Source organism: Pipistrellus hanaki (assembly GCF_964339955.1).
Source record: "Pipistrellus hanaki genome assembly, chromosome: 2".
NCBI lineage: Eukaryota > Metazoa > Chordata > Mammalia > Chiroptera > Vespertilionidae > Pipistrellus > Pipistrellus hanaki.
This window is the reverse complement of record NC_140504.1, coordinates 39018192-39040718: the sequence shown is the minus strand read 5'-3', so window position 1 is coordinate 39040718 and position 22527 is coordinate 39018192. Positions and strand designations below refer to the sequence as shown.

The window sequence follows — 22527 nt, the reverse complement described above, 5'->3', positions numbered from 1 at the left end:
GGGTGAGCCTGGGCCAGAGACCACGGGAGAAAGCAGATGATAAGCCTTGTCTAAAGCTGCAGGATTACAGAATCAGTTCACTCTCTTAAGCCGTGAGGCTGAAGCCACACTACAGGGACCAGCACCACAGTGATGTAACACACTGCCCTTCATCCAAACAGCCCAGCCCACCGCAAGCTCAGGCAGGTGACCTCTGAGCCCAGTGGCTTTAGATGTCTCCCTCCAGGGTCAAGGCTGGTGATGCTATAACGCCCTCCTTGTGATTGATACAAATGTCACAGGAGAATAATAAATCAGAGAGCCTACACCCCTTAACACATTGCAGCTCTGCCAGGGAACAGCAGAGATGAGGCAAGAAGATTTAATTTACACAGCAGCCACTTGGGGCCCATTCAGAGCTGGGGCAGTGGGGGAAGCATAACCCCAGAGGGTACCCCCTACCCCTTCCACTTACAAGACCAGTCCTCACAGACCCTTAGATGGGGTTCCCTGGATTGTGCAGGAGAGATTTGGGATTAAGGCTGTCCCCAAAGTCAGGGGAGGTCCGTGGCCTGGAGATGGTTCCCTACATGGTAGCCCAGGGGTCTGAGAGACCAGTCCATATCCTGGGCATAGCCCTCAGCTTGTTGGGCCTAGAGAAAGCCCTCACGGCGGAACTGTTCCTGGAGAAGGGCACGGTACTGGTCAAATCCCCCCTCAATTCGGGTGACGCCGCCTCCTTCGCACACCCACAACTCCTGGCACACCAGCCTGATGAAGCGCTCATCGTGGGATACCAGAATCACGCCACCCTGAAAGACAGGAGACCAGAGGCACTCAGGGGGGTGCGGGGCTCAGGAGTCCCAGGGCCTGGCCGGGAGTGGGCATTATGAAGACACACTCACCCTGAAATTGTTGAGAGCACGGCCAAGAGCCTCAATTGTCTCCATATCCAAGTGGTTTGTGGGTTCATCCAGAATGTAGAAGTTGGGGCTGGAAGGCAGAACCCAGAAAGGTGAATAGTTATGGGGAGCTGGAGAAATCATGAACTCTTCTGATATAAAGACAAAGATAATCATTTTGTACTAGGCCAGAGGGTACAGGGAGGGCAAGAATTCTAGAAAGTAAGGCCTTACCAGGGCATAGTCATCTGAGCAAAGGCTACCCGGCTCTTCTGGCCCCCAGACAAGCTGGCAACAGGGCGCACAGCCAGTTCTCCAGAGATGCCATACCGGCCCAGCTGGTGACGGTACTCCTCCTCAGGACGTCCTGGAATAGGCACCATTCGATCATGGCCCAACTCCCTCCCTTCACCCTCCCCCCAGCCCTACCTTCAAATATCTCTGTCCCTACACCTAGACTTGGAGGCCTAACTGTAGGCAATACCCTGAGCCTTTCTCCTGAACCCCAAGCCCTAACACACCAGGAAACTTGTGTGACAGCAGCTCCACAGCACTGACGTTCAGGTCCAGCTGGTCCACGTGGTGCTGGCTGAAGTAGCCAATCTTCAGATTCCTGCAGTCAGAAATGAAGGTGCAAGAGGGGATGAAAGGCAAGGACATAAAGAGTGCAGCTGCAAGTGTAGGGGTAGTTGGAGAGTGAAGGTGTGGGCCCTACCGGTGAGCATGTCTGATGCCTCGAACAGGTGTTAGGTCCCCCATAAGCAGCTTCAGCATGGTAGACTTCCCAGCCCCATTCTCCCCAACCTATAAGAAGAAACATGAGAACTTTAGAGTGTACATGCATAGGACACAAAAGGAAAGAAAAGGAGAATTGGACTTGGATAGTCCCAATGACTCTTTCAACTAAAATGTTTTTCAGAAACTCAAAAGAAAAATGAAGGGGGTAATAAATATGTAGAGACAGCCGAAACTGGTTGGCTCAGTAGATAGAGCTCATCAGCCTGTGGACTTAAAAGGTCCTGGGTTTGATTCCGGTAAAGGGCAGGTACCTTGGTTGCGAGCACATCCCCAGTAGGGGGTGTGCAAAAGGCAGCTGATAGATGACTCTCTCTTATCGATGTTTCTAAATCTTTATCCCTCCCCTTTCCTCTCTGTAAAAAATCAATAAAATATATTTTAAAAAATAAAAATAAATAAATATGTAGAGAACCTAATACTTGAGTACCTAGTAAGTGCTGGGGATTTAACTCTCCCAATAACTAAGTGAGGTAGACGCTATCTCCATTTTAAAGACGAGAAAATGGTTTAGTAACAAAGCTGGGAAATGGCAGAATCAGGATCTGAATCTGACCCTGAAGCCTATACTCTCTCCTCTATGTTCCATGGTTTGAGAAAACCGAGAGTGGAGATGAGCAAGACAGAATACTGCTTCAAGTATTCATCAGGTACCACATGCCGTTCTTTTCACCTCTGCAGGGCAGACCTGTGAGGCTGGAACATCAGGACAGTATAAGTATAGCCAAGTCCTTGGCTCAGGCCCTGACTCCTATCCAGTGGATCTCTTCCCCCTGCAGCCCGAGGATCTGGGCCAACCCCCAGCATGTGCTGGGGTGGGAGAGTCCTAGCTCCTGGAACCGAGAAACAACAACCATACCACACAGATGCGGGATTCAAGATCAGCAGAGACGGAGAGACGGCTAAAGATGACGTGTTTAGGATCATAGTAGAAATCCACCTCATCTAGTTGCAGAATTGGTGGTGAGAACTTCTCAAACCCATCAGGGAACCTGTGGGAGGGAAGATGGGGATGAACAGCACTGCAGTGGCCAGAAACAAGAGCTTCCAACCAGCCCCTCTGGCCCAGCACTCACTTTATCACTACTTCCAACTCCTTGTCCACGGGTTTCAGCTCTGGCCTGAGGAAAGAGGGGAACTCTAGATTTATGACTTTTATTTGTCCCATCACACAAGAAATATATGCTCAGAGAAAACTTAGAAAAGCTTGTAGTCTCACCACCCAGATAACATTCTTATTTTCAAGTATAGTTTTGTACTACATAACAAGGTTAACCACAGACCGCATACATGAGGGTGGTTCCATAAGGTTATAATGAAGCAGAAAATTCCTATCACCCAGTGGCATCAGAGCCAAGTCATAATGTCATACCACAATGTCTGTAGTGATGATGGTAAAAATAAGCCCACTGCACTGCCAGTTGTATAAAATACAGCATATGTAATTATGTACAGCACATAATACTTGATAATGATAATAAATGACTATGCTACCTATTTATGTACTTTTTGCTGTAAATATCCTGTGGCTACTATATCTCTTTTTAATACATATTTTTATTTATTTCAGAGAAAGAGAGAGAGATCAATGATCAGAGAAAATCACTGATCAGCTGTTTCCTGCATGCCCCCTACTGGGGATCAAGCCCCCAATCCAGGCATATGCCCTTACCAGGAATTGAACCGTCCCCTCCTGGTTCATGGGCTGATGCTCAACCACCAGCAACATCAGCTGGGCTTTTCTGTAACTTTTTTATGTTGAGTTACACAAATATTGTGTTACAAATGCCTACAGTATTCAGCATAACAACATGCCGTACAGACCTATAGTCTGGGAGCGATGGGCTATAACATACTGCCTATGGTATAGTAGGCTATTACCATCTAGGTTTGTGCACTCTATAATGTTTGTACAATGACAAAATTGCACAACAACACATCTCAGAATATATCCCTGCCATTAAGCAGCACATGACTGTACATTCTTCTAGTTTACTAAATGCTGGGAAAATATAGAATTATTCTTTTTGTCCTTCTAGTTAACATGTCATGATGTATGTTTCAATGTCAAAAAAATCCTAAGCTTTACGGTTTTAGGCTCTCCTACCACCAGCACTTCTAGTAAGATTATTTCAAGATTAGCAAAACAAAAACAAAACAAAATGATTTAACCTTCAGTGTTCACCAACCTTAGTCATTAAGGCATGCAATCAAAACCACAATGAGCAAAAACCAAGATGGCAGCATAAGGTATACACTTGTATGTCCTGCCTCTCACAACCACACCAAATTTACAACTAAAAGACAAAATGTCTATCACCCAGAACCACGGGAAAGCTGGCTGAGTAGCAGTTCTATAACTAGAAGGAAAGAGAAAAGAGCACTGAGACTGGATAGGACATGCACAGGTGTGGAAAGCAGAGGTAAGGAGGCACGTGAATTATGCTGGCGACTGGGTGCACTGTTGTTTTTTTCAATCAGAAGGGAGACACAAGCTCCCAACTACTCTGAACTCCAGTTTCTGGCAAGACTCTGGGGACTCACACTCCTACAGGGAGAAGCGGGACTGTCTGTCATCAGGTGGGAAAGGGAGGGTGGCTCTCTTGCAGAAGTGTTTACTGAGCTGGGGCGTGGGATGCAGGGACGCAGAAACTCGAAGATGTAGAGAGGGCTGACTGGCAGCCATGGCTGTTTGCCACGCTCTAGTGATTCCCTGGGACTCCGTCCAATTTACAAACCCACCCAAACTGTACGAAGTGGCTTTTGCATATGAATGGCCTGCCCTATCGCAGTTTAACCTAACAAACTGCAGCTGGGTCAGCTCCAAAACTTCCAAACCCCAAGCAAAAAGTAGAAATCTGCAGATCTTGCTGTAGCTCTTGCTGGTTGGCCTCAGACAGTAGCTGACATGCACCTCCTTGGAGATCCAGGAGCCAGTGTACCTAGTGGTCAGTGTGAGACGACACCAGATTTCAACTCCTCACATCCATAAGTAACACACTCAAGAGGCAGATTCAGTGAGCACCAAAGCCCCACTGAAGAAAGTCCTGCCCCATAAGGTATCTCCAGCACAGCAGTTCTTCCATTATAGACACAGTGGGTCTTCACAGCCAAATGGTCTGGAGGTCAATTCTTCCCAGTGTACCAACAGCAATCAAGGCTTAACTACAAGACTGTGCACTCAGCCCATAAAGGAGTGCACCAAGAGTGTCCACGTCAGGTGATTGGGGAGGCTGAACCACTGGGTCTCATACACAAAGCCACTCCATCAACACAGGGAAGCAGCCAAAATGCAGAGACAAAGAAACATGACATGAATGAAAGAAATGGAGGAAAGCAAACTATTGGATAGAGTTCAAAACCATAGTTATAAGGTTACTCAAGAATCTTCTAGAAATCACCAAGGAACTTAGTGAGACCTTTAAGGATCTTAATGAGAATGCCAAAAAAGGAAAAGGATGGGTCAGATATTAAGCATACATTGTCTGAAATAAAGAATATACAGAAACTCAACAGTAGACCAAAGGACCACAAGAATCAAACCAAAGATTTGAAATATGAGGAAGCAAAAAACACCCAACCAGAAAAACAAAAAGAATAAAAAAATATGAAGATAGTGTAAGGAGCCTCTGGGACAACTTCAAGCATACCAACATCTGAATTATGGGGGTGCCAGAAGAATAGAGAGCAAGATATTGAAAACCTATTAGAATAAATAATGACAGTAAAATTTCCCTACCTGGTGAAAGAAATAGACTTACAAGTCCAGGAAGCGCAGAGAACCCCAAACAATAGGAATCCAAAGAGGACTACACCAAGACACATCATAATTAAAATGCCAAGGGCAAAAGACAAAGAGAGAATCTTGAAAGCAGCAAGAGAAAAACAGTCACTTACAAGAAGCACCCATTGTCAGCTGATTTCTCAACAGAAAGTATGCAGGCCAGAAGGGAGTGGAAAGAAATATTCAAAGTGATGAACAGCAAGAACCTTCAACCAAGATTACTCTATCCAGCAAATTGAAGGTCAGATAAAGAACTTCACAGATAAGAAAAAACTAAAGGAGTTCATCATCACCAAACCAGGATTATATGAAATGCTGAAGGGTATTCTTTAAGAAGAGGGAGAAGAAGAAAAAGGAAAAGATAAAAATTTTGAACAACAAAGTGACAACAAATACATATCTATCAACAAGTGAATCTAAAAATTAAGTGAATAAAAAATCTGATGAACAGAATAAACTGGTGAATATAATATAATCAGGGGCATAGAAAGGGAATGGACTGATAATTCTTGGGGGGAAGAGGGTGTGAGGGGTGCGGGAAGAGATTGGACAAAAATCTTACACCTATGGATGACGAAAGTGGCGGGGGGGAAGAGCATAGGGTGGTGGGGAATCAAGTGGAGGGGAGCTATGGGCTGGGGAGGGGAAGGAGGGGGGCAGAGGAACAATTGTAATAATCTGAACAATGGAGATTTATTTAAAAAAAATAAACCATAATGAGATAACATGCCACACCCACTAGGATAGCTAAAATTAAAGACAATAGCCAGCCAAGGTGGCTCAGTTGGTTGAAAGAAAAGGTTTGCCGTTGGTCCCAGGTCAGGGCACACACCTGCGCTGTGGGTTTGGGGCACATACAGAAGGCAACCCATTGATGTTTCTTTCTCTCTTGCCATTCCTCTCTAAACATGTCCTCATGTGAATATTAAAAAAAAAAAAAATTAAAAAAAAAAAGACAGCCTAGTGGGCGTGACTCAGTGGTTCAGCTTTAGCCTATAAAGCAGGTCATGGTTCGATTCTGGTCAGGGCACATGTCCAGTTGTGGGCTCGATCCACAGTGTGTGGCTTGCAGGAGGCAGCCGATAAATGATTTTCTCACATCAATGATGTTTCCATCTCTTTCTACCTCTCCCTTCTTTAAAATCAAGATTTAAAAAAAAAAATAAAAAAAATAAAAATATATATATATATATTAATATATTTTATTGATTTTTTACAGAGGAAGAGAGAGGGATAGAGTTAGAAACATCGAAGAGAGAGAATCATTGATCAACTGCTTCTTGCACACCCCCTACTGGGGATGTGCCCGCAACCAAGGTACATGCCCTTGACTGGAATCGAACCTGGGACCTTTCAGTCTGCAGGCCGATGCTCTATCCACTAGGCCAAACCGGTTTCAGCTATATATTTATTTTTAAAGTTAAACATAGAATTACTATATAACCTAGCAATTCCACTCCTAGGTATGCATCCAAAAGAATAGAAAACATATGTCCATATAACAACTAGTACATAAATGTTCATAGCAGCATTATTCATAAGGGCCAAAAGGAGAAAACATAAATGTCCATCAACTGATGAATCAATAAGCAAAATATGATATTATCCATACAATGGGATATTATCTGTCATAGAAATGAAGTACTATGTGCTAGGACATAGATGACCCTCAAAAACATTATGCTAAGCCAAAGAAGCCAGAACAAGAGTCACATTGTATGATTCCATTTATATTAAATGTTAAGCATACACAAATATACACACACAGAAAGCAGATTAGTGGTTACGAGGGCCAGGGGACAAGATTAACTCTTTGAGAACAGTATAAAACTTTACTTTCTTATAAGGGAGTAAATTCAAGTTGGTTTCTAAAAAAAGGGGAGCCTATAATGAGAGGGCAAGGATGGCCTGCAAAAAGAGGCAAGAAATTAGGAGAACAGGAGCCAGGCCATGGGACATGTACTCACAGCTTCTCTAGCATCTTGAGTTTACTCTGTACTTGAGAGGCTCTGTTGGCATTGTAGCGAAACCGGTCAATGAAAACCTGCGGGTGGATGAGTGCAGGCACTGGTCAGGCTCCCTTACTCCCTGCAACTCTAATACCCATGGGATGGGGCCCTCAGCCCTGCCAGCTCCGTCACCTGGATATGCTGGCGATACTGCTGCTGTGCCTCATATTCACGCTGCTGGTTGAGTAGTCGCTCCTGTTTGGTTTTGATAAAGGTCTCAAAGTCTCCCCGGTAACCATCTAGCCGCTGGCTGTGCAGGTGGATGATGTCTGTGGCTATGGCATTCAGGAAGTTTCGATCGTGGGAGACAACCAGAATTGTGGAGGGCCACGTCTGAGGGGTCACAGGATAGTGCCCAGTTTGGGAGGGCAGTGAGCTCCCCAGCCTCTAGGTGTTCTGGAGGCAGACTTCCCCCAAACTTACTCCAGCACCTATAGGCACTCACCTGCAGGTAATTCTCCAGCCACAGTATGGCCCTTACATCCAGCATGTTTGTGGGTTCTGGAAAAGTGCACACATTTGGGATTGAAGGGCTGGAGGTGTAAGGAACTTGAGTGTTGCCACCTTTCCCCACCTGAAGTTGGAGTGTTACATTTCAAACTTACCATCTAACAGCAGAAGATCTGGCCTATGGACAAGAAGAATGCAAGGCTTGAGGTTTTAGGTCAGAGATCCATTGCAAACCCCTAACTGCCAAGGCCCATCCTCCATAATATCCATACACAGGCCCAGAAGACTCACCTAGCAAACAGGGCCCGGGCCAGAGCCAGTCTCATCCTCCATCCACCTGAGAACTCCCTAAAGACAGACAGAGCCGCATGAGAAGTGGGTGCTCACCAGCACAGGGCAAGAGCCAACAGTAACCACAGTCAAAAATGGCAAGGGCCACTCACCGTGTGGGCTGCCGCTGCATTTCAGGGGTAAAGCCAAGTCCAGCAAGAATGACTGATGCCCTAGAAGTGAAGAACCCAGTTGGAACAGGTAACAGAAGGGAAAGGTGAAATGTGAAGAAAGGGGGAATTTCAAATACCTGGCAGGTGCCTTGTCAGCCTCAATCTCCTCCAATTTGGCATAGATTTCTGCCAGCTGTGCAGCTTCTGAGCCCTCAGCCCTGGGATGGAAATGGGGGGCAGAGCAATCAGCCTGAGTAGGGACAGTTCGAGAGGATATCCCGTACCCCATGCTGTTGGAAAGCAGACCACTGGCTGGCTGCCTTTTTGCTGGGACAAGAACAGAGTACAGGAAGGACTTGCTCACAGTATTGAGGGCCTTGGGTACAATGGAAGGAACAAGGGCTTGGGTGTGCTGGTTCTAAGCTCTCCTGCTCACTGGGATGGGCATGCCAATTTTGGATTATGACAGAATGGCAGGCACTCTGTGAAGGACAGCTGCTGCTGTCCCTTCCTAGCACGGAGCCTTCACCTGCCAGCAGCAACCTGGGCACTGAGCTCCCGCTCTCGCTGCAGGAGGTCTTCTCGCACAGTGTCACTCGCCAGCACACTCTGCAGGGCAGGGGTGTCATCTCCAGCAACCTCCTGCTCTACGTGCAGCAGGGAAATGTGGGAGGGAACTCGCAGGCTCCGGGTGGCCAGCATCTTCAACAGCGTTGTCTTCCCCAGCCCATTTCGGCCCACTAGCCCATAGCGGCGGCCCCACGCCAGGTTCACATCTGCACCAGCCAGCAGTACCCTGCGGGGCAGCAGGAAGAAGACAAAGGGTGCTCTAGACCAGTGTTTCCCAACCTTCTCTCATGATGAGAATCACCTGGTGGAGTTGTTAAAACACAGATTCCTGAATCCCAACTAGGAAGTGCTAAACTAGAATTTTTGGGAACATATAGGTAAAATTGTGTACTTAACTAGTGCTCTGTATATAAAATCTGTCTTAGAGCACTAGTTAAGTATGCAATTTTACCTATATGTTCTCAAAAATTCTAGTTTAGCACTTCTTAGTTGGGATTCAGGAATCTGTGTTTTAACAACTCCACCAGGTGATTCTCATCATGAGAGAAGGTTGGGAAACACTGCTCTTGTGGACTGCAACTTTAACAACAGAAACCTAACATTACTTTTAACCCCATTGAATCTCCCCAAATTCTCTTTAATTGGTAAAAGAAAAGTATCACACCCCCCACTGCCACTCCCTCACCTATCGCCAAAAGACACGTCAAAGTTCTCAATTCGCACATCGTAGGATTTGTTCTTGCCAGATGATTCCAACCGGCTCTCCTTTCTGCTGCCTGCCTGGCTGGCTGATGCCTCTTCCAAGACTCTGTTAAAAGAATAAATGGATGGCTTTTGGCACTCCCAACCACACTTTCGTAGTAGAGTCTGCTCTGGTCTCTTAACCCTTTTTGCTAAACTCACAGAGGATTGCTGGTCTTGAGTGTGTCCTTCTCTGAACGTTTCTCCTGCTTTGCTTTTAGCCGAGCCTCAGCCTTCTCCAGCTTCTTTGCATTCACTGTCTAAGGGTCCAAACAAAACCGTTTCACTCTAGGGTGTAGGCTCAGAGAGAGCACCTTAAATTAACCCTCCCAATTTATCCGCGATGAAGAGAATTAAAGATTCAGAAATCCCCCAGGAAGATATTCCAGTATTTAGAAACAGTCAACTCCTCCCCAACCATACACAGCCCTTCCCTTTCATCCTCCTCCTCCTCCTCCTCCTCCTCACCGAGGACTGTTCCCTCTTCAGCAGTCCTGGAAGGTTGGTGCCACAGTCTGTAGATGAGAAGAAAAGCAGTCACCTTCTCCCTGAGGGAAGGGAAACTAATATTTTGAGTAACTAATATAAACCAGACACAAAGCTGATAAGCAACTCCAACAAGAGCATGCAGTTGGTTAGTAAGTCACAAAACAGGGGGTGGGGAGTGGGTGAACCCAAGTTTGTCCAGCTCCAAAGCCCATATGCTTCATACCATTGCCAAGAGCTTGGGGAGAACCCTCCAACCCTACTCCCTTCATCAATGGGCTCTTTTGCCTTCAGTAAAGACATCAACTAGCTTCTACAATCTTGTCCTATGGAAAAGAGGTGCCAGGAGTTCTGAGCTCCAGGAGGCAGGTGGCTGGGGCCTTGAGGCTGAGGAAAAGGAGAGGGTAGCTAGTTCAATATTCCCTCCTTTCTCACCGTAGTTCTCCGTCATCTTTGACAACTGGATGGGGGCGTCCAGCAGCACCTGGCTGTTTCCCTGGCTCTGTGGCTCGGCCCTACACGGCAGGGACGGCAAGCGCAGAGTTAGGGGTTGAGGAGAAAGCTCTTTGGCCATCAGACCTTATTCCCTCCTGGCCCCCGACCGTCCCCTTCCCATCTCCCCATAAGCCCCCCGGCCACGTACAGGCGTAGGGTGTTGTACATGCGCTGACACACGGCTCTGATGCCCGCGTCATCCTTGCTGTCCCCGGACACCTCTTGCAACAGTTCCCCCACAGCCTCCACCAGGTCGTCCACAGACTCGAAGTCCGCGCTGCCGCTGTGCAAGACGCCTGGGCGGGGCGGGGCAGGTCGAGGCACACACGGGGTAGGGTGGACACACAAGGAGTTTAACCCCGGAACCGCGACCCGAGAGCCTGGCCTCCGGACCTGTCCCGCCCTCGGGACAAGAGGTCACGCAGAGGCCAGACCCAGCCGCGGCCCCGGCCCTGCCCTCCCTTAGCCTTTCCCACCCGACTTCCACTTTGGCCCCCCCAGCACGCTGACTCGGTTGGGCTCACCGGTTACGTAGTCGAAGACCTGTCCGTCAATTTCGGGAAACTCGCTCCGCAGGATTTCAGCGCAAGTCGCCATGTTACAGCCCGGCTCCCTTCCGCGCAGCCGCGGTGAGACCCCGGCCGAGGCCCACCCCTGCCCTTCCCCCGAAAGCCCGTCCCTCCTCTCACGGCGCATGCGCAGTGGTGACCTAAGTAACGCGTGGATTGCGCGGAACCCGGTGGGCGGGGTCGAAAGACGCGTGCGCGGGCACCGGTGTCTACGCCGGAGCTCTCTGCGCTTGCGCAACGCCTTTTCCACTCGTGCGGCCTCGCGGCGTTCTGGGAGGTGGCTTCCGGAAGGCGGAGAACTCGAATGCCAAAGGTTCGGCGGGTGGGGACCGCCGGAAGACCCGCGGTGGGTGAAGCGCTTCATATTGGACTTGTTAGTCTAAACGCCTGAGCCAGGCTGACTCACGCTGGTTCCTGAGCTTTCAGACTATGCTCTCTTAACCCTTTTTGCTAAATTCTCAGGAGTTCTGTGCAGCCGCGGTTACTATGTTTCCCAACCTTTATGGGCTGTTGGTCTCACCCTGGAAGTTCGCCTGCTCTGCACGCATCTGGCAGCGCAACACAAGTTATGCCTATCCCACCACCCCAGGGCACAGCCTCACTCTGCCAAAGGGCAAGGAAACCAGGTGGAGAAAACCAGGTGGACAGCACGGCCTGTGTAAATTCATTGGTATGTGTTCTCTAAGTCTACCTAAACCCAAAGCAGACTTCTCTGCAGCCTGAATGTACTTCCTTTACCGGATTCTCTCAGAAATTAATGATGCTACTGCGTTACATTTACTGTAAAATTTAATGTGAATACTCTTCCAACCCTGCTGTAAAATTGTCACCTAAAATTACATTATTAATTCATCCTTGTGAGGAATCAGTCAATCCTGATATTTAAAATAAAGCTATAGAAGTTGTTAAGCTTCTAGATCTAATAACCACTTTATAGGAAACATTGGGAAATAGGAATTCTGAGGGGAAAACTATGTACTGTACAGAAATAGCTGGTTTCTTCAACATTGCAAGAGCCGAGGAGAACCTGCGGTTTATAAAATTTAAGAAGCATTCACCTACTATAATGGACCTTGTTTGGATCCAGATGCAAACTGTAAAAATTTGCCGAAGCCGGTTTGGCTCTGGTAGAGCGTGGGTCTGCGGACTGAAAGGTCCCGGGTTCGATTCCGGTCAAGGGCATGTACCGTGGTTGCGGGCACATCCCCGGTAGGGGGTGTGCAAGAGGCAGCTGGTCGATGTTTCTCTCTCGTTGACATTTCTAGCTTTCTATCTCTCTCCCTTCCTCTCTGTAAAATATCAAATAAAATATATTAAAAAAAATTTATAGGACACTTGAATTAAGTATGAACACAGATTGGACATGATATCAATGAATGGGCCATGAGCTGATAATTGTTGAAATTGGATGATGGGACATGAGCGTTCATTATATTTTGCTACTTTTTTTTTTTTTTTTTTTTTTTTTGAAACTTTCTAGATTTTTTAGGTTCAAAAAGGCTGAAACCAAGCAAGGAAAAACTGGTGGAAGGCGAATCTGCTCCTTTATCTGCCTAAAGCTAGGAGTAAATTAGAGAAAGAATCTCTACCCTCAGGGAACTGGGGCCAGGTGGGGCTGCTGGCCCTAGGAAACTGTTTTCTTTTCAGAGGAGTCAGGAGACCTGGGGTGAACACAAATTAGGATTAGGGACTGGGTGGCTTTGGAGGGGCCTAACAATTGAGACCAAGACAAGGGAAGAAGCCTTGAAAGGTCAAAACCGAAAATTGTACTCAAAGCAGTCAGTGTAAGACATGGGAAGAGCAGTCCCACCAGTCCCCATCCCCCCTGCATCAACACAGCCAGCTCCTTCACTCTACAGTTTATTGGGTCTATAACTGGACAAAGTCACACGTGTACAAAATGAAGCTCACACTATCCCAAAGCAGAACAGGGATTGAGGGCTAGGGATCCATTACTAGCTGTTGGGGGAGCTCTGAGGTGAAGGGCAACCAACCCTCCCACTTGAGAGATGTGGCCACAGGGGAGGGGAGGAGAAGCCCACCTGACTTTGGTCACAGAACTCATCGAGCCTGGCAATGGGCCAGGACAGACAGACGGATGGAGAAGCAGGAGCCCCGGAGACCACCTTGCCCAGGGAGCCCAGGGACAGCTCCACCAGTCCTACTTGCGATGTGGTTGGTCCAGACCTAGACTCAGGGGCTGGTGCAAAGGAAAGGCAGCAAAGCAGGAGGGAGGAGACACTGATGTGTGGTGGCTGGGGCACTTGGACTTGTGGAAGAGGGTGGGTGGGTGGGGAGGCGGGCTAGCTGCCACTAGGCAGCTAGCAGCGTGTCTCATAAATGCCACTTCGGCCAATGTAGCGCACCCATTTGATGACATCATGGTCGCTGTAGTTCAGCTTCGGTTCAAACACCTTCAAGTAGCGCACCTTGAGGCCAGAGGGTGCGAATGGCACCTGGGCAAGGGGACAGCTCGTTAGGAAAGTGGCCTTCCAGTCAATCTCTCTCTTCTGAGAAGTTCTGTAGCTCCGCCCTACCTTTATCTCTTTACTACTGGTGATTGAATGATTAGTGTCCTGAAAGAAGTTGGGGTAGTGAGGGGGTCCTCCTAAAGGTTACTAAAGAATAAAGCATATCTAAGAGTTTGAAGTTAGGCCTGCCTGTGATAACCTGAATAAATTCTTTTAATCTGCAGAAAGCAGCAACCAAAGACCTGACTTAGAACATCTCAATATTATGACTTAAAAAATAAGGTGGAGAAAATTGTATGTCTAACATAATTTGCACAAAGCAAGGTCAGCTCATTTTCCTGTTTGTTAAGTAAACTTTGTGTCTTATTTGGCATTCCAGCAATCTAAAGCTTTCTAAAGAATTATTTTACAATAAGCCTAAAGAAGGTAAAGATTTTGGTTAGTGTGAATAGCAATTTCTAGTTGGAAGCCTGAAAGGGGAAGAAATGGATCTGTGAATTAAAGTCACTTCCCTTCTCAAGGCCTCAGTTTGCTCATCGCAGGAAGTAGGTATAGAGGTTGACCTGAATGACTTCCAAGATCTTTCCCAGCATACCCTGCTTTGGCTCTAGGCCCCTCTCCCGCCATACCTCAAAGTTCATGGAAATGGGGGGTCGAGCCCACTTCTTCTTGTCATTGGTGGGCAGTAGCTCAATCTCTGCGCTGATCTGAGATTCCTTCATGCCTGCCATACGCTTGATCCTAGGAACACAGGAGCAATGGGCAGCAAGTGCCACTGGAAGCTTGGAGAAATTTTGAAGGGGGTGGGGAGGAAAGAACCCAGGAGCTTGTGGGAGGTGCTAGGACAAGAAAATTGATTACCACTTGCTATGGAACCTTGGGTCTGCTATTTCTTTAGCACTGTGGGCTACAGTTTCTGCTGAGATAGATGGTCGTGCCATCCCTTACTGTTTACTTCACAGACATAGGAAAATGTTAAAGCATCCTGATAAATAAATGTAGGCATGCACCCAAGTGCAAACAGGTGGCACACTCACATAGGTATAGGTGGAGAGCAAACAGAAGCTCCTGGAGAAGCAAATAGGTAGTCCAACTCCCTCCCCCCCAAAAAACACATACACACTCAGAGGACGAACAGTAAAACTGAGTAAGAGGGTACACTGAGGCTTCTTAAGCCCTGTTGTGGCCTCATGAAGGAAAGACTCACTTCCACACGATGGCGTTCTCACTGGCCTTGTACTTGGCCTTCCCCTTCATGCAGATCACCTGCACCCCACTTGTGTTCAGTGGGGTTGGGATCCTCACCTAGAAGTAACACACCTGTCAGGAAGCTCTGTCAAGCCCTGACATCAGCTGCCTTCATTCCTGAAGACAAGTGCTTCTTCCTCCCCAAGTCCCTGTCCTCACCTCAATCTTCTGAGCCAGCAGTGAGGGCTTGAAGTTGGACTTGATGACCACCTTGACCTCAAGCTTGGTGCGCCCCACTTCCCGCACCAGTGGGATCACCCGGAAAGGAAGGATGATGTCCTTGGTGGTGCGGTACCTTTAGAAGTAGAGAGCAAGGTTGGCATAGCAGAGTCTGTCCTCTTCCCTCTCCCCACTTTTCGCCCTTGCCTCCTCACACCCCAGCGGCACCTCATGAGCTCAAACTCTCCATCTGGTGGGATGAAGCTGATACTGCGTTCAGAGTCAAACTTGCTGAGTCGCACACACTGGTGGAAGGTGCAGTCATCGATGGCAATTGATTGCTTCCCGCTGCAAAAAGGGGCTCAGTGTCATCGGTACAGGAGTGTGGCAGGAGAGATTTAGGCTGGGAGGCTACCGCACCCACAAAGGCTGTCAGAGCCGGGTGAGGTTCCCACTATACACTATCAAAAGCTATCAGGAATAGCTTTTGATAGTGTAATACATTCAACAATAAAGATTAAAAAAAAAAAAAAAAAAAAGCTGTCAGAATACAGCTTTCTGACTTAAGGATCCCTGCCCCAGAATTAGGGATCAGTGGAAGCTTTGCAAGCTCATCTCTTGAGAGCTCTGCTGCTTAGGACCTAGAGGTTTCAGGTACACTGGGCAGAGGCCAGCAGTACATACAGAAAAGCCTTGGTTCTGGGGACCAAATAAAGGGGCTTACTCTGAGTAGGATGAGGGCAATCCCCTCTTCTCTCGTAAGCACAGATGTCAAGAGCAACTAGCCAAGTACATCCTTGGGAAGAGGGAGTTTGTATTACTGCAGAAATGACGTCCAGAAAGAATTTGTGATTTACCAGGCCCCCTCAACCCTCCAATTGCCACCCTCTCCCACCAGCTCCCCTGCCTCAGGCACCTCTTGCTTGTTTCATCAGCTGTGCCTTTGCCCTGCTTCTCAATTACAATCTTGTCATTCATCCCAAACTTGCACTCAGGCATGCCACTCAGGTAGCTCTTCATCACCACCCGCCCGGATACGTGGGCGCTCAGCACCTGCCCTGGTGATGGACAGACAAATGAAAAAGCTGAGTCAGGACCAGGACCTTACCCCCGCCCCCCCCAACCTTTATCGTAAGAGGCTCTCACCCTGCGGGGACATGAGCAGGTTCACACTTTCCAGCACATCCAGGAAGAGCTCGTTCCGGCGATACTTGATGCCCTCCCGCCGCCAGCCAATCTGCCCAGTCACCTGGCTGGTGATCTGGGATTGTTCCTCTTTTGTCTACATGGAAATAGAGACAAACAGCAATGGCCTCACTCCTCTCCACTGTCAATCATCCTGTCTCTGTCCCCTCTCCATCCTCATCCCTCTTTCCTTCTAGGCCCCACCCTGAAACCCATCTTCCCCCAGAGGCCCAGTGGGGCAGGACCTGAAGAAAGGGAGCGAAGCTGCAAGGGTAGAAGTTGAGGGAATACCTTACCTGATGCTGGAGGCCACAGGGTCAATGTGGAGCCCACAGGAAGCCGTAGGGGAGCGCAGATGGGGAGAGACAGGCAGAAAAGAAGGCTATGAGGCCTGGATCCCAGAGGAGGGTCCGAACTCTTTCCTCCTGAGGAACCAAGGCCTCCAGAGAAACCCCCATTCTTCCTTCCCCCGTGCAGAAGGAAACTGCTTGATCTGTATTCCCAGTAACAGAGATGCTGAGTCAGTTGCATCTCGGTTGGGAGAGGGCCACATGGGAAAATAAGCCTGCAGTCATGGCAGAAAGATCAGAGCAGCACTTCCTGTTAGAGGCAGCTTCATGAGTCAGCTAGGACACAGCTCAGGGGCCAGCTGGGACGAAGGGGTTGGGCTCCACCCGGACTGTGGCTGAATAACTCCAATACCTGGCTCTTGATGCCCTGCTGGGTAATGAAGGTTTTCAGTGCGCCTGTCTCTGAGTTCTGTGGATAGCCAAAGTCCAGGATCTCTGCAAAAGGAGGGGAACCATCAGATCCTGGAGAAAGCTGAAGGTCCCTTCATTCCTGTCCCTTCCGTGGCCTAGACATGTCTGGCCAGCACAGCCCCAGAAGAGTGTAGGATCACCTATAATAGTCTTAGAACTTTGTAGTATTAATCTGGGATTTATGCTTTGTAAGAAAATGTCAGATTTTGCCCTGGCTGGTGTGGCTCAGTTGGTAGAGCATCATCCTGTGCACCAAAAGGTCCCTGGTTCAATTCCTGGTCAGGGAACATGCCCAGGTTCTGGGCTCAGTCCCTGGGGTTGGGATGCATATGATAGGCTACTGATCAATGTTTCTTTCTCACATTTATGTTTCTCTCTCTCTCTTTCCTCCCTTCCTCTCTGTAAAATGTCAGATTTTATCAAATGGAGAAAATCAGTAGAAACGTCATGTGGTCAGTGGGTGAGAGGTCAAGAAGCACTGAGCCTTAGAAAACTCTGTTCACTTAAATCACACCCTACAGAGGAGCCAAGGTAACAATGTAATGCACTTGAGGGGCCTATGATACCTCACCCTCCTCCAGGCTCTGAGGCACGTGGTGTTGAAATGGAAAGCTGAGAGGACAGTCATGAACTAAGGCCCAAACCACAAAGGTAAGAGGAAAAAAAGTGCTTACTGCAGGAGTCCCAGCCACCAAATCCCAGACAGGTTCTCAGCCGAAAGACCTCCTCTACTCACTAGCGCCTATTTCTGTGTTCTACTTCAGAGCAGACTTTAGGTCTGGATTTGGACTAGCCTTCTCGGGGCTCAAAAGACCACATAGTCAGGAAAGGAAGTTCAGAAGGCACTGGAGCTTCAGACCTGCTCCCATCTCGAGGCCAGACCCCATCAGGTTCACCCCCACCCTAGGCCCGCCACTCTGGCCGTCTCACCATCCAGCAGCTCATATATGAGCACAAAATTGTTCTTGATGTTCTCCTCGCTGATCTTGCCAAAGTAGGCAGCCATTACGTCACACATCTTATAGAGGAATTCGAAGACCATGGCAGCATTGACATTCTGCTTGGTGACAGCTGCCAGCCAGATGTTAGACCGCTTAACATGGAAGAAGCTGGTGCGAGCGATGTTGGTGACGGGGCTGCGCACCTGTTGCCGAGCATGAATAACATTGACCCGAAAAGCGTCCACCGCGTTCCTCCTGAGGAAAAAAGGTAGACGGGCTGCTCAGCACTCAGGCAAGCCTCACTCTACAGGGATCAATCACAGCTACTAACAGCATCCCCACTTCCCTGCGGAATTCTGACACATACTCTCAAGTGCCATGTTAGGAAGACAGGTGTAACCTGAATAAAGTGAGGTCCATCAAGTTCAGGGATGCCTCCAATTTCCCAGCTGCCACTGCTCGAGCTTCTCGGTGAGCTCCAGGCCCACATGAGAAAGAGACCCAGTCTTCCCACTAGGAAGCCCACCAGTGGGGAAGGCTGGCTTCCCAACAAGTGAGACAAAGCCAGCATGACTTCAGAGAAGGCTCTGCTCCACTGAGGGAGAAGCACCGAGGAGCTGTGGAGCTGGGCCACCCATTTCTGTCTGGGATCCAATTCCAGGGCAAGCTCAGGGAATGAAAAAGGATGAAGAAAACAAGGATGGGGGCAGGACACCCCACCCTCCAGTACCTGGGCGGCAGCTTAACAGGCTGCTTACCTATTGCTACAGCAGCCAATGAGATGGGATGAGAGAAATGACGCCAGCAAGAAGAGGAGAGTGACAGCAACGAGAGAGAGGGTTAGACACACAACACACTGGGGTAGGCAGCACACACCATGAGGTAAAAACAGACAAGTAACAGGCAAGGGGTGGAGAGCGCAACAAGGCATGCAAGATGTGTACATCCTGGCCTTGGCTTAACCAGGTCCATGCAGGGCCAGAGCAGGGTGTGGATGGTGTAGCCAGCAGGCTCAGGCAATCCAGGTATTGCCACATCTTTAGCTCATGCCCCACCACCAGCCAATGGAAAAATAGACACAAAGGCCACACCAGTCCATCAGCCTGGGAGCCAAAAGCCAACGAGCTAGGGCACTGTAGCTAGCCCATTCTTTGACTGTCTATCCCAAGATCTTTGAGGAAAAACAGGGCCTAAGCAAAACAAACCAGAGGAGCCTAACCTCATTAGAGCTGCTCACTCAGGAAAGAACAGTAGCGTGCAGGATGGGGCGGAATGAGAAGTAAGGCCGTGCCCACTTGTTAAGGTCTGCGGGACCCAGAACAAGAAGCCATTCTGGGTCTACTCTGATAGGCCAGAAAGGGCAGCATGGCCTCCCTGACCTCTGCCTTTCCTTCAGTGACCCAGGGAGGGCCTCAGTGCTCACACTCTCTCCTCCAAGAATGGCCAAGAGGAACTGAAAACAGCTAAGTCAGCAGCCTGCCTCTTTCTGAGAAAGGGAGTGGAAGAGGATTTGGCAGCCGGGAGAGGCTTTCAAAAGAATCCAGTGAAGACTCGCATCATGAGAAGGGCTTTTGAAGGCAAGGCTTAGATGGATTAGTACCTCCAGCCTGGCCACTAACTCGACCCAGAAGACACGTCTCCCTCCTCCTCAAAGGAGGAATAAACCAGCCCAGGCAAAAGCACTCATCCCAGCAACCAGGTCTGTCACTAAGGGAAACAGGAGGCAGTAAAGGCAGTGGTGAGGGCCACGTCAGAATTCAGCAGGCAGAATTCCACCGCTCCCACCTGGGGGCCAGCAGCTGGGAGCCAGACCAATACTACCAGACCTCATGGGAGCCAGGCTGTACATGCTTAGCTTCCATGATGCAGCAGGGGGTGGCGGTGGGGTGGGAGTGGTCCAAGTCAAGTGACTGATAGGAACAGACCTGATCCTGCATGCTGGGGAGGAGGGATGGAAGGTGGGGCCCAGCTGGTTCAGCCAGGGGACTCACCCGATGTCATCTCGGTAGACCCGGGAGATGAGCACCTCCCCCTTGTGATTATAGATGAATAAGCCTCCAATCATGGCGGCAGCTCAGTCTCCACAGCCCATCGCTCTGAGAACAGACCTAGGACAGGCAGAGGCAGGGTAAGGGAAGGCCTCAGAACCCTTGCCCACATCCACTGTGGGGCTATGCAGGTCACAATGTGCTTTTTTCCCCTGACTCAACCCTCCAGCAAGTGACCCTGCAGCCCTTTGCAGGCATGCTCCTCCCCTTAGCCAGGCTCCAGTTCCTGTTTATCCCACATTGGTCGGGAGAAAGAAATGGTGAGGGACTTGGGCCCAGGATACTAAGGCCATTTTGATCCTCCCTTTTCTGGGACTGAGCCCAGAGAGTAGCCCCTCCCCCTCTTCACAGAACTGAGCTCAGCGAGAATCCTTTTCCGCCCCTTCCTGTGCAGACTCTCACCAGGGAGTCCCCGGGAAGGCCTGCCTGTGGCTGCAGGAATGGTGGCAGGAATTACGCCCCTGGGTTCAGGCCTGGGGCTCAGAGAGCACCAAGTCTCAGTCTCCACTACCCTTCTGAGAAGGGGCAGGGCCTGAATCTCAGGCTAATTCACTGAAAGCTAAACATTCCAGGAAAGGGTGTGCAAGGGGTGTGGGGGTGGGGAGGAGAGGAAGCCTTAGGCCCTGACTTAGATCCCCAAGTGTGGCTCCAACCTCCTCCAGGCAGTCAGATAAGCAGGCAAAAGAGCAGAGTAGAAAGGTCCCAGCCCTGACAGACTACACTTATAGGACCCAAGCTGCTTAGTAATTTTTGGCAAGCACCCCTCCTTTCAAAAAGGGAGGCTCCCTCTCAGCTCCCCAGTACAATAAAAAATAGGGGGGGGGGGGGGGAAGAGGAGGCGGGATGCAGGTACATAAAGTTAAGTGGAAATTCTGTTATTCCAGGCCCACGTCTGGCCTGGGTGCCGCCTACCTGTGAGGGACAGGATGCCCCAACTATCCAAATTATCTGGGTCAAACTAACCTAGGCTGTTTGCAAGGGCAAAAAGGGTTTGTTTAGTTCTAGATTTCCTGGATTAGCCCTGGTATTAATTTCACAGGAGGGTCATTTAGCAAGACTTTTTTTTGAAAACTGTAAAGTAAACCCTATTCCTATGGCCACCAGGGTCTCCCAGACTCAGCGAGAGGTCGGTCTCCGAAGGTGCTGGGCACAACCCATGCCTCAGTCCCTAAGGGTCCAGGGGAGAGAGAGAGGAAAGGCAAGATGGAGGCAGAGCCTGGGCCAGGAACCAAGTCCACAGGTATCCAGGCTTCGGGAGGGAGCTCGGGCCGCAGACAGGGACGGGTATTGACTTCAGCGGGAGACCTGGCGGCGGCGGCGGGCAGAATCCTCAGCCCTCCCGCCAGGTGAGCCCACAGCAGCGGCGGCGCTGGTGGGGCGCCCAGGGCAAGAGTTCGAGGATGGCAAAGGTCAGGGCTCTGGAGAGGAAAAACACGGCAGGGGGAGCCTGGCCGCGGTGTGTAGAGGACGCCAGGGAGACGGAGCCTGCTTTGGGGTTCAGGTGCGGAGGCAATGAGCGGGTGGATGGTGGGCTTCTGCCCCGGGAAGGAAGACATCGCGGGGAAAGATGGATCCGCGGGGTGCGGCGCTGTCACGGGCCTGAGGAATGAGAGCCCCAGGCTGTCACTCAGCGGGGAGGAGGGGGTGGGAGGCCTGTCACGGTCCCAGGAGGCGGCCCGGGGGTGTCACTGTCGGAGGAGATGGTGCAGCAGCCCTGGCCCCCCGGGGGCGGGGGGAGGCGCCGCGGGGTAGGGGTGCTGTCACCGCCCCAGGGAGGGGGCGCCGCGCGGGGTGCCTGCCCTGGGAGGGTTCCAGGAGATCTCCCTCTCCAGGAAGGCGCCGGGCGGGTCAGGTGGAGGGCGCGCTCCCCGAGCCCGTCCAGCAACCGCGCCCCGGGCCACTCCACCCGCCGCCGTCAGCTCCTCTGGGACCTAAAAGGCTGAGGCCACTCCCGGGTGTGGGCAGCTTCCCGCCTACCCTGTGCGCGGGGAAGGGCAACGCTGCAGTTTGGGCAAGGCGTCCTCCTTCCTCCCGTGAGGCCTGATCGCGAGCTCACCTGGTGTCCGCGGCCCGCTCTGCTCCGCCCGCCCGGCCACTCTCCGGATCCCAAGATGTCCGCCCGCCCCCTGCTCGCCTGCCCGCTGCCTCGGCTTTCACCGCAGTGCCGCGGCCCCGCCCTGGCCCCGGCCGCGCCTGCGCGTGCGCGCCGGGCTCCCGCACGGACTACAAATCCCGTCAGGCCCTCCGGCTTTCTCGTTTACAATGTTAAGCTCTCTAGATGTAGCAAAACTACAACTACCGACTGCCTTCGAGAACCTTCGAACGGGAGGGTAAGGGTTCCTTGGGGAGAGGGCTAGGAGTGGCCTTATCCAGCCTTAGCCGAAAGGCACACCCCAGCCTATCCGATTCCTCTCACGACCTTTCCCCCTTCCCTCCCACTGAGCATTCTGGGAATTGTAGTCTCTGGAGTCCCTCCAGTTCCTATTTCAAT

At 50.1% G+C, this 22527-nt stretch overlaps 2 protein-coding genes across 3 annotated transcripts; both read right to left on the bottom strand.

The window, feature by feature from the left end:
- Nucleotides 1-311: 311 nt before the first annotated feature.
- Nucleotides 312-11333, bottom strand: ABCF3 (ATP binding cassette subfamily F member 3). 2 transcript variants are annotated; one of them, XM_084872573.1, is made up of 21 exons: nucleotides 11179-11333; nucleotides 10803-10950; nucleotides 10595-10674; nucleotides 10142-10188; nucleotides 9836-9933; nucleotides 9618-9740; nucleotides 8892-9158; nucleotides 8500-8580; nucleotides 8363-8422; nucleotides 8211-8267; nucleotides 8075-8097; nucleotides 7915-7970; nucleotides 7602-7802; nucleotides 7428-7504; nucleotides 2753-2797; nucleotides 2536-2668; nucleotides 1597-1685; nucleotides 1403-1494; nucleotides 1116-1248; nucleotides 885-972; nucleotides 312-791 (listed from the first exon to the last, which is right to left on the bottom strand). In XM_084872573.1, the coding sequence occupies exons 1-21, from the start codon at nucleotides 11249-11251 to the stop codon at nucleotides 633-635; spliced, it is 2130 nt and encodes a 709-aa protein (XP_084728699.1). In that variant the 5' UTR covers nucleotides 11252-11333; the 3' UTR covers nucleotides 312-632. The 2 variants fall into 2 exon arrangements, with proteins under 2 accessions (XP_084728699.1, XP_084728700.1); XM_084872574.1 differs by lacking the exons at nucleotides 9618-9740; nucleotides 9836-9933; nucleotides 10142-10188; ... (1 more) ...; nucleotides 10803-10950; nucleotides 11179-11333 and having other exon boundaries at nucleotides 8500-8612; nucleotides 8893-9124.
- Nucleotides 11334-13070: 1737 nt separating this feature from the next.
- Nucleotides 13071-22218, bottom strand: AP2M1 (adaptor related protein complex 2 subunit mu 1). Its single transcript, XM_084872576.1, has 11 exons — nucleotides 22093-22218; nucleotides 19980-20096; nucleotides 17978-18243; nucleotides 16989-17071; nucleotides 16248-16383; nucleotides 16018-16159; nucleotides 15330-15449; nucleotides 15102-15237; nucleotides 14902-14999; nucleotides 14324-14435; nucleotides 13071-13679 (listed from the first exon to the last, which is right to left on the bottom strand). Exons 2-11 carry the CDS (start codon nucleotides 20051-20053, stop codon nucleotides 13545-13547), a joined length of 1302 nt encoding a protein of 433 aa, XP_084728702.1. The 5' UTR covers nucleotides 20054-20096; nucleotides 22093-22218; the 3' UTR covers nucleotides 13071-13544.
- Nucleotides 22219-22527: the final 309 nt, after the last annotated feature.

Bases quoted from the DNA above. Each gene is read 5' to 3' on its own strand.
- ABCF3 (XM_084872573.1), bottom strand. From the start codon at position 11,251: ATGGCGACTTGCGCTGAAATCCTGCGGAGCGAGTTTCCCGAAATTGAC. The intron at 10,675-10,802 runs GTACGTGGCCGG...CCTGCCGTGTAG, and splicing joins ATGTACAACACCCTACGCCT to GGCCGAGCCACAGAGCCAGG. The intron at 9,159-9,617 runs GTGAGGGAGTGG...GCTGCCCCGCAG, and splicing joins GACGTGTCTTTTGGCGATAG to GGTACTGCTGGCTGGTGCAG.
- AP2M1 (XM_084872576.1), bottom strand. From the start codon at position 20,053: ATGATTGGAGGCTTATTCATCTATAATCACAAGGGGGAGGTGCTCATC. The intron at 15,000-15,101 runs GTGAGGACAGGG...TGTTACTTCTAG, and splicing joins TGCTGGCTCAGAAGATTGAG to GTGAGGATCCCAACCCCACT. The intron at 14,436-14,901 runs GTGAGTCTTTCC...CTGTGTTCCTAG, and splicing joins GAGAACGCCATCGTGTGGAA to GATCAAGCGTATGGCAGGCA.